Raw genomic sequence first — 10344 nt, 5'->3', positions numbered from 1 at the left:
CCCCCCCCCCCCCCCCCACAAAACAACAATCACATATGCAGAGAGGGTTCAAAATTTCTGAAATGAGTTGGTGCAACACATGTAAAGAAATAGTGTTACTATCCAAATATGTAGTGAAGCTGTAGTAAACCCTAGAGAAAGAGCTCCAGTATGGACACAGCAGTCAATCCTGTTAGAAAAAGAGCAATGTCCCCTGCAGACATCTTCATCATCCTCACCTGTGCAATGAAGACCACGTGCTTTCCGCTGAACTTCTTCTCCAACTCTCTCACCAGACGCACCTGAATCTTCTGGAAGGACTTCAGCTGAGGAACGGGAACAAAGATGATGATGGCTTTCCTGCTGCCACCAACCTCGATTTCCTAAAAATAAATAGAAAAAACAGAACAAAGAAAGACTTACTTTGACAGAATGAACATGATAATCATACAAACATGAAGCAAATGTTCACCTGCAAGTTAGATTAAAAAATACATTCTAAATGTATAGATTTCAGGATTGTTACGCTACTTTGGAAGACATTTAGCTGAGATCATGGCAGAGAAATGTTACCATACGTACAAATGTACTAATCATAAAAGTCCTTATGTCAAATAATGTGCCCTGCATGGTTTAGCCCCCCAGTAACGGCCCCAAGGGACTCTGGGAGGATGTAGGAATATGCAGGACGCCCGTCCTCACCGACCAGCGGCCGGGGACAGAGCTTTCTCTCCGACATTGTGGAACGGGACTGTACGTCTCGGCTCGAAAGCTACGCTCCCATACGCCACGAGGACAGAGCCAGGAGAGCAACCTCTCTGGATGTCCATGTCGGATTCAAACCATTCAAGAGACACTTAAGTTTAAAGTCTGACTGGCATCATAAAACAGCACTGCAGTGGTTAAAATTCCTAAACCTTTATGATCTTAAAAACTAAATGTAGAAAGAGATAGGGATGAGTGGACGTGTCCTACCTTTGCTGCAGTGATGTTCAGCTCTCGCAGCTGAGCCTTCAGGTCGGAGTTCATCTCCAGCTCGAGCAGAGCCTGCAGGGAGACAAGTCACATCAGCATGGAGCAGTTTAGTTCACGTAACGTTCCCTGACACAAGCGGAGCAACAGATCTACTACGGAGACAGTCGGTCCAAAGCTGTTCACATTGAGCCTTTATTTCAGCTTACATGTGACAGTAAAACCTGATTCCTTAATTAAAAAATTCTATCTGATATCGTATATTTTTCTTTCTTGAAGATACATTTGTGTACATTTTACAGCTTGTCTCCAGCAAGCCATTATGTACCGACCCTTTGCAAACTTCTGTTGTCGGACATAAAGTGTGTTTCTGTAACACTTTGGTCACCACATTTTTAAACTGCATACTGGATTACAGATTGATTTGTAAGGTGAGCCAAATACCAGTTTTGTGGCACTTAGTATTCCAGGCTGACTCTACCGTGCCTGATAATACAAATCAATGCGTTTCTGACTTTGAAAAGATTTAATTGAAGATCGTTCAGCATGAGGAGTCACTCTTCACTCACGCACATGCAACTTGATATGAACTGAAATTAAGTAAATATGCTTAAATGATCCGAAACCTTTTCTTCCATGGAAGATGAGTACTCTCACTCTTCACTGAGTTAAATGCAGCTTGACAATCAGTAAACATGGGATTAAATGATCTGAAACCATGTCTCCTTACCTGGGAGATCCCAGACTCAAACTCGTCTGGCTTTTCGCCATTAGGCTTCACTATTTTGGCGCTGGTACTGAACATGGCCTTTGTGTCTGAAAGAGAAAGAAAAGACACATGGGGTTAGATACACAGATTGCATTCCATCTATATCTGAACACACTTTACTTGACATGTATCCTGGAGGAGCTCTATCAAGCCAGCATGTACATTGGCTAGGCTAAATGCTAACCAGGAGCAGGTTGCTATGTCGCACCAATTGCCAATTTATGGAACAGTTGGGGCCAAACATGTATTACCCCAAGACACAACACACTGCCACGCTACAAATGTATTATCTATTTAGTCTCCTTCCTTCTCTGGTATAAACTAGCTGTTCCCTGAACACATGCACGGCCTGCTAACTAACGCTACTCCCTGATACGAGAACACTAGCTAGTCGTAGGAGCTTCTGTACTACGCTTTATTTTGTCCGATAAAAAAGCCATCCGTCGACACAAACCACATTATCTAACGTATCAAAGCCTTACGGTGTACACGGTAGGTGTACACGAGAATTAAATAAAATTAAACCACATTTTAGTATAGAAAAGCTAGTCCTGTGAAAAGTAGCACGACTAACCTCTGTCAACGACGGCCAAGGAAGAGGCCGGAACATCGCGAGAATTGTATTAATCCAATGAGGGCGTCCCGTTATAATATCGCGGGAGTTGTCGAAGTCCTTGTTCGGCATGATAAAACATCGCGAGAGTATGAAAGACCTAGTGCCTGTCAATCGTGTCAACATTACTTTCTTGGTCTTTTCTTTGTTGCTGAACTTTTCAAAATTTTCAGACAGTTAACTCAGGACTTTAAAGACCACAGCAGAGGTTATACTGTTGTCATATTAATTATTAGGAGTACCTTTTTTAGCGTTCGTGTGTTTTTTTGTGTGTGATTCAGAGCAAGCAATCTAGCTAGCTAATAACGTGACTAGCTAGTATTTGCATCCTTTTACGTTAACGTTACGTGCTGCTGAATTTGACTCAACTTTTACCGTTACACAGCTAGCGAAACACACATTGACATTATTGTGTTTTGAGTTCACGTCACGATGCTGGCCACCTCCGTGTCATGGCGGTTTCTTGGTAGCCAGTGATGTTAAGACTGACTGGTCTCTTCAGAGCAGTAACGTTACGCAGAGCCGTCTGCAGCGCCGCCGACGACATGGCCAAGGGGAAGTTTTTCTACGCTGTCAAGAAAGGATTCAAACCAGGGGTGTACAGTTCATGGTGAGACTGTCCACATCTTACTGTCAGAACATATGTTTGTAAGTAAACCAAAGTCATTGGTTCATTAAAGTGCGTTTTGGGCGCACGCCGAATTCCATTCATAAATCCAGTGTTTTAATGCCTCCTTGATGTTCATGTTGACATCACACCGGATAAAAGATGCTTTTAAGTTTTTTTTTAAACCCCAGCAATCCACTCTTCAATTCGGCTTAGTAGCAATCCACGAGGAACCGCTTATTTTATTGTCATTTCATTTTTTCAATCAAAACCTGATCGAAACACACCCATTGCGCAGCGTTAACCACATCTATTTTAAGCCATATGCCAATCAAATGGCCAATTTGATTGGCATATGGCAAATATCAAATGGCAAATATGCCAATTTTTTGGGGGGGGGGGGTTAATGTGTTCTCATATGTAGCTGAAAAACGAGATGTAAAATTGCCAAATTATTATTATTTGAGGTTTGGTCCACCAAACTTGATTAGAAGTTGTTTGCACTTAAAGATAAGTATTAGGGGGCAAAAGAGCTGTGTAACTGCACTGGGATCAAATCACAGTATCTGTACTAATGCTCTGCATCCTACAGACTATATAAGGTTTGGGCAGATTTTTTGATTATTATTTTGTCCTTATTTATTTACTTTTTACTGTGGTTTAGGGATGAATGTAAGAGCCAGGTGGACAAATTTCCAGCTGCCGCTTTCAAGAAGTTTGCATCAGAGAAAGATGCCTGGGCGTTCTTCAGAGGAGAGGAACCTTCTGCAGCACCAAAAGTGAATAAAGGTAAGCTGGTCCAGAAAAAACTGAAGCTTTTCGTCTTTTCTGCACAATCCGTAAAAAGAGAACTTATCCTGAAGAGGCTTGATCGGGCTGATCTGAGAACGCACCGTAGACGCTAAACAATGTATCCCAGGAGCCTGTTGATCCATCGACAGTCCCCCTAAAGGCCTTGACACACCAACCTGACATGACCGTCGGCAGGAAAGGCAGTCGGACTGATCAACAAGGGCCTCAGAACACACCGAAGCGACGCCGACTTGAGTGTACGTTCTGCGTGAGACGTAATACAAAAAATGAAAACTGGAAATGATGAACGGGTCACATTGGTCTGACTAAAATAGTTCACCGAAACGTGTTTCTGAAAACATTTTAAGTGAGGAGTAGGCTGCGCAGCGGCTGAATCTGTCTTCATTTCCAATCAACAAAGATCAGATGAAAAGATTCAGATAAAATACTCATATGTGGTCTTTTTTTGTTACTTATGTCAATTTACACATGCTTGACATAATTCTTTTATAGGTCACTAAGATTTTCTACTATCTGGCAAGTCTATACTTTAAACGTTCTTCTCATAACAAATACATTTTCTGAGCAGATCTGTGACTGAAATATCCAAGTACTGAGAGATAGCCATGCAGGACCTTGTTACAGTGTATGCGTTTCTGGTTCTGGGCTAAATACATTCATACACAACACACATACACACATCACAAAAATGACACTTTGCAAATCATTACTTTCAAATCATTTGCCAAGGATGACAGTGTGTGGTTTTGTCTTTCAGTGGCTCAGAGTGTGGAGTCGGCCGCCGCTCTGCTTCCTAAAAGAGGCCCGGAGCCTCTGGAGTACATCCCTCTTGGTAAGAAGAGATGTCACTCCCACGAGGAGGTGGAGTCTCCTCCCAAACGAGTCAAACAGTCAGAGAGCTCGTCTTCAGAAAGCACAGACGGATTCACGTACATGGGTAAGATGCTCAAACGTCTGTAAAAATAAGGAAAAAGTGAATGTTACGTTAGTTTTTACGCAGTACTTCTTCGACCAACGTGCATTCAAATATATCGGTATTTATTATTAAAATCTGAGGTAGATCATTTGTAAACTGATTATTTTAGTTTCTAGTTAAAACATATTGTTAAAATTTCAAATGGAGGAAATGGGGAGAGTCACTGAATCTCACTTCAGCGTCAACCAGAGCTGTTCTCCCTCCGTCCAGGTGACGCTGTGGTCGTTTACACGGACGGCTGCTGCTCGAACAACGGACAGAAAGGCGCCCGAGCAGGAATCGGAGTGTACTGGGGTCACAACCACCCGCTGTAAGAACACACACACACACACACACACACACACACACACACACACACAGTACAAGTCACCTGCATTTTAGCTTAAAAGGTGCTCTAAGCAATGTCATGTTAGGCTACAACATTTGTCACATACAGCAAACATCTCCTCACTATCTGCTAGCTGCCTGTCCCCAGAACACACTGTTAAAAACATCTCCTCACTATCTGCTAGCTGCCTGTCCCCAGAACACACTGTTAAAAACATCTTCTCATTATCTGCTAGGTGTCTGTCCCCAGAACACTGTAAAAAACGCGGTCTCTGTAAACAGCCCAGGTTCCACAAACGGCAACAAAAACAAACTGCTCCAACCTGCACCACCAAACAACAAACAATCTTCCAGCCAATAACTGACCAGAAAGAATTAAGGGGGCTTGGGAGTTAATGCTCAGGGGGGGGGCATCACCCAACATCGCTTAGAGCACCTTTTTTGTATAACTCACTTTAGTTTCTACACTGTATAAACTAACAAAAATGAAGAAATTTAAACTTTCATTTGTCACATTTGTTGCTGCTTTCCTGCAGAAATGTTGCAGACCGGCTGGAAGGAAGACAAACCAACCAGCGTGCAGAGATACAGGCATGTACTGAAATACTGTTTAAAACATGTAGTTGTCATACACCAACAAGTATACACCAGAGTGTGTTTCAAATGTCCCTTCGCTGTTTGTTTGTGTGAACCAGGCGGCCTGCAGGGCGCTGGAACTCGCCAAAGAGAATGACATAAAGAAGTTGGTTCTCTACACCGACAGCAAGTTCACAATCAACGGTGAGTCAGAAAACCATGCTTTCTGAACATGAATCCCGCCAGATTTACCTCTCGGCAGGACTTTCAGGGCGTTTTCACACCTAAAAAGTCTGGACCAAGGTTCCAACCAATGCTTGTGTTAATTACATTGTATGAATTTACGGCGTGTCGGCACCATGCACGTGTGTTGCGTCTCCCTTTGATTGGTGAGTAGACGGGCGTGCGTCTGATGTTAGCCTGATGCCATTTTGGCAATTTTTTGGCGGGTAGTCTTCGTACGAATGAAAATAATGAGCAAATCCAGGTTGTGTCATTATGGGATTACTACCAGCAGCTACAACGCTTTGTCTGACCAAATCTAAATTAAATATCTAATCTCCTCTCTCCACGTACTTCCACGACTCATTTATTGTTTTTATTCTAGTGTTTTTTTCTTCTTCTGTGGTACGTAGTTGCCTAACTTACTGTAATCAGTCCGAACCATCCAAAAAGGGGTTTTCATACTGAAAATGAACCAGACCATGGTTCAGGTTGGACCAAAATTCGGTCTTTAGATCTGGACCATGGTCCAAGGCACTTTTTTTTTTTTTTTTTCCTTTTTTTTCCTCACCTGCCATTTTGGTTCGGATCAAACTGAAAAGTCTGAAAGTCCGGCCCAAATCCAAATGAGGTATTACACGTAGACTATTAGAGGTTGGAGAGTTGGGTGTGCAGTCTATGGCGTGTTTTGCTGCAGGTGTGACCAGCTGGGTGAAGAACTGGAAGCTGAACGGCTGGCGGCTGAAATCTGGAGGTGAGATCACTAACAAAGAGGACTTTGTGAAGCTGGACCGGCTGAACGCAGAGCTGGAGGTGGTCTGGGTAAATATCCGCCTGCGTCACACATCTGTAACAGACCAGCCACTTCACCCTGAACACAGGCCCTTGCTTTCTAGTCTAGTTGTTGTTACTTTCTTAAAATCAGTGATTTAGGGTGTTAATTGGTCATTAGGAAGGCAGCGAGGCTCATACATTTGGTGTTACTGTATACTAGGGGTGTGCCAAAAAATCAATTTGTATTCAAATCGCGATTCAAAATCGATTCATAGAAATCTAAAATCTGATTCTTCTTTTTTTATTTGTATGTCTACTGCAATCGATGGATGTATGGATGGATGGATGGATGGATGGATACTTTTGTTAATCCTGAAGGAGAAACTTAAGGTCCCAGGAGCTTACAGACATCACACACAACATATACATACTGTACATCATAGCAGGATGTTAAAAGAACAAATTCACATCAAAAATATGGATATAAATACAAGACCTATTTTATACAGTCTGTTTAAAACTCACAGAAAGAAGTAGTACCGTTTGTGATGCAGTCGGCTTGTAAAATTTAAATGAGATTCAAAGTCTTAAAAAAAAATGAAATGGTGAACGGTGAATCGCGATTAATCGTGCAGGCCTACAGCCGACTCTCAACGAGTCTCAAAGTCAGCAAATCTGCCAAATTCTGCTCTTGAGCGTAAATACAGTTTGAAAAACATCTTCTTGGTTTGGCGCATAACCAGGCGAGCCAAATGTATTGGGAACCTAAATTAATACGCGGACCGGATACAAAATGCCGCGTTCGGCCCGCGGGGCCTTGAGATGGACACGTGCTCCAGGACAGAGACGGAGATGAAAACAACAACGTTTACCAGGCAGAACATGATTGTCTCCTCTCTTTCCTCCTCTTCCTCCAGATGCATATTCCCGGTCACGCCGGCTACCGAGGCAACGAGGAGGCCGACAGGCTGTCGAGAGAAGGAGCGGTGAAGCCTTTATAGCAGCAGCAGCGGGCAGAGACGATGTCAGAGATCTGCTGCAGGACTGGTCATGTGATCTCTGCTTTGATACAAGGTTGTTTTGTCTTTTTGAGAAGCGTTTATGGCTGAACACAAAGTGGAAGAGGGAAGTCTGAGTTTTGTCTGTTAAATGTTAATTTTAATTATGTTTTTTTGGCTCTGAATAAAGTTCCTATTTCAACCAGCTTCTTCTTTCTTTTAATTTTGTGATGCAGCGTGAAGTCAAAGTCGATCAGTGTGAGGACTGTTTTGGTTTTTCTTTTGAGGAAAGAAGACGAGGAAGCAAGGAAAGGAGAGTAGGGATGAAAGAGAGGGAAACATGAGAGAGGAGGAGGGAGGGAGAGAGGTGGAAGGATGAGGAGACTAGAAAGCTCAAAGAGAAGAACATAATAAGGTTGATGAGAAATGATTGAGCCTTGTGTCCAGCAGGAGGAGCTCTAGGTCCCAGTTTGAGCCCAGACAAAGAAGATTTAGGGTTATTTTTAGGATCAGTTTGAATACTCTGACACATTTGATGCATATCGTTTCATACACATCACTGCATTGGGAATATTGTTTTTCAAACTACATTTAATAAAGATTATTATCATGCTACTCAATTGAGAGTGAAGGCGTATGAAAGCCAGATCACAAAATTAAAGTGGGAGCTGTCTGCTCCCAGTCTGACTATAAACCAGTAAACATTAACTCATTAAGTTGTTCAGTATGGGCTGCTCACACATGCATTTAATATTATGTAATCTGTAATGGAGTTTATTTTAAACAAAGTATGTCTGAGAATATTCCAACCTACGTAAATTCCTTGTTTGTTATTTCTAAAAACAAAGTTTTGTTTATTCTTTCTTGTTTTAAGCTACAGTCACATTTTTTAAAAGGATCTTTTTTTTTAAACTGAATAAATGTAGGATTCTTACTGCACTGACAGATATTTTCACTTGTTTAAAGCGCCCATATTCGGCTCATTTTCAGGTTCATGATTGTATCGTGAAGTTTTACCAGAATAGGTTTACATGGTTTCATTTTCTAAAAGCACCATATTTTTGTTGTTGCAGCAGATTCTGTGTTCATCCTGTGTGTTTAGGTCTCTGTTTTATCTCCCGAGTGAGACATCTCACTTCTATCCTATCTTTGGGGACAGTAGCTCAGTCACTATCCTCCACACAGTTGCTGTTATGCAAGGAGGACACACAGATGATTAAAAAATCATGATGGACTCTTTAGAAGAGGTAATTATCTACAGATAAGCCACCGGGCGCCACATTCGCCTGATGATAACCACACTGAGAAGAAGAAGTTACGCACTCGTAGTTCGTGAAACACAATCATCTTTGTTTCTGCTGATGGAAACAGAGAGAACGAGAAATTTGAGACTCACCCCTCCTCCTACTCCGTTCCGCGGCGGCCGGTCGATGGGTCGGTGTTGGAGACGGCAGGATGGAGGCTTGGGGTTCCTTGCCCTGACCCCGACCGCTGCCTGGCGGCGAGCGTGGGGCGCCACGACCCCGCCAGAGGCAGCCCAGTCTGAGAAAGAGCCTCTCTGAGGTCAAAGGTCGCCCTGCGGCAGATTCACCTCCCAGCTGACCGAGCCTCGTTAGCACTCCTCCTCAGCACACACACACACACACACACACACACACACACTTCTCCTCAGGAGACTCTGCAAAACTGTAAAGAAACTTAGCAAACCAGACATTAGAAACATCCTGCTCGCACAGATAGAGATTTTGTCAGTTTTGTTAGACCAAAGGTGTCTAAAATAAACCAGAATGTTCTGCCGAGGTTGAAGAACTCTCTGACACCACTGAGCTGAGGATGTTTAGCTAAAAGTTCTCGCAGTGCTAATGGGAAAGAAACAGGAAATGAACCCAGGTCACGGCTGGCGTTGAAGTCGAGTACCACAAAGTTAGAGCTTGCACCCAAGTCCCGGTCATGTTCGGCCTCTGAGGTCCTGTCCTAGCTGCTGTGGTCCTGCCTGAGGTAATGTCCACATTGATGAGTTTATGTCTTAGTACCAGAGGTCACAGTCACTGAGACGCCGAGTTGATTTCCATCGTCAAGCTCAGTTGTCAAAGCCACGTACGTCAGGGTTTACCACAGAAAGGTTGCTGGGCCCGGGGGCAACTGTAGTTTAGAAAACGTCTTGAAGGTACAATTATATCCCCCCCCCCCACAATGACTTATGGCCGGTGGGCTTGCAACACACTGGGAGAAACCCTGCAACAACTAAGAAGAACTGATTTCTGTTTGGTTGGCTAGCAGAGAGCATTTCTTAGCAAATGTCCGTTTTATCAGAGCAAAACTACTTTAAATAGATTTTTTTCTGGGTTACATTGTGTGGTATCGGATCGGCGCATGGCATTGTGTACTCGCAGATATATACCTTAATTTTAGGCGGTATCTGAGGTCTTTCTGATGCTGGTATCAGTATTGCCTCCAATACTGCCTAAAACGCTGGTTTCGGGAAGTACTGGAGTCTATACACCGGTCCGATCCCACATAATAGTCTTCATTATCTCTTCTCCCTGCAGATTTGCATCGTGGACTGGAACGTGTGAATCGATTTGTGCCCTTGTGGAGAGTTTGGTGCCCTCTGCATCCCTGCAGCCACTGAAGGTTTCACACCAAAACAAGTTTCTCAGAATTTGGAAATTCTGACGCCTTCTCTGATTAAGGAGTAAAATAATCATGAAAGGCATT

At 43.1% G+C, this 10344-nt stretch overlaps 2 protein-coding genes and 1 non-coding gene across 3 annotated transcripts in view; 1 reads left to right on the top strand and 2 right to left on the bottom strand.

The window, feature by feature from the left end:
* rps7 (ribosomal protein S7) overlaps positions 1-2316 on the bottom strand; it is a 5641-nt gene extending 3325 nt beyond the window's left edge. The window contains exons 1-4 of the mRNA XM_034899404.1: positions 2295-2316; positions 1682-1767; positions 955-1026; positions 219-362 (exon numbers count right to left, since the gene is read on the bottom strand). Coding sequence (XP_034755295.1) covers positions 219-362; positions 955-1026; positions 1682-1756 — 291 coding nt within the window. The 5' untranslated portion in view covers positions 1757-1767; positions 2295-2316. The remainder of the gene's footprint in view (positions 1-218; positions 363-954; positions 1027-1681; positions 1768-2294) is intronic.
* Positions 595-814, bottom strand: LOC117962002. Its single transcript, XR_004660533.1, has one exon. It is a non-coding gene; the product is annotated as a small nucleolar RNA SNORA73 family (small nucleolar RNA).
* Positions 2317-2438: 122 nt separating the features above from the next.
* rnaseh1 (ribonuclease H1) lies at positions 2439-7833 on the top strand. Its single transcript, XM_034899391.1, has 8 exons — positions 2439-2943; positions 3605-3729; positions 4511-4690; positions 4940-5039; positions 5593-5647; positions 5752-5836; positions 6552-6676; positions 7546-7833. The coding sequence occupies exons 1-8, from the start codon at positions 2810-2812 to the stop codon at positions 7627-7629; spliced, it is 888 nt and encodes a 295-aa protein (XP_034755282.1). The 5' UTR covers positions 2439-2809; the 3' UTR covers positions 7630-7833.
* The last annotated feature ends 2511 nt before the right edge of the window (positions 7834-10344 follow it).

Source organism: Etheostoma cragini, chromosome 18 (assembly GCF_013103735.1).
Source record: "Etheostoma cragini isolate CJK2018 chromosome 18, CSU_Ecrag_1.0, whole genome shotgun sequence".
Lineage (NCBI taxonomy): Eukaryota > Metazoa > Chordata > Actinopteri > Perciformes > Percidae > Etheostoma > Etheostoma cragini.
This window is presented reverse-complemented; position numbering and strand designations above follow the sequence as displayed.

Coding starts and splice junctions, on each gene's coding strand:
- rnaseh1 (XM_034899391.1), top strand. CDS start 2,810: ATGTTAAGACTGACTGGTCTCTTCAGAGCAGTAACGTTACGCAGAGCC. Junction 2,944..3,604: donor CCAGGGGTGTACAGTTCATG/GTGAGACTGTCC, acceptor ACTGTGGTTTAG/GGATGAATGTAAGAGCCAGG. Junction 5,040..5,592: donor TGGGGTCACAACCACCCGCT/GTAAGAACACAC, acceptor GCTTTCCTGCAG/AAATGTTGCAGACCGGCTGG.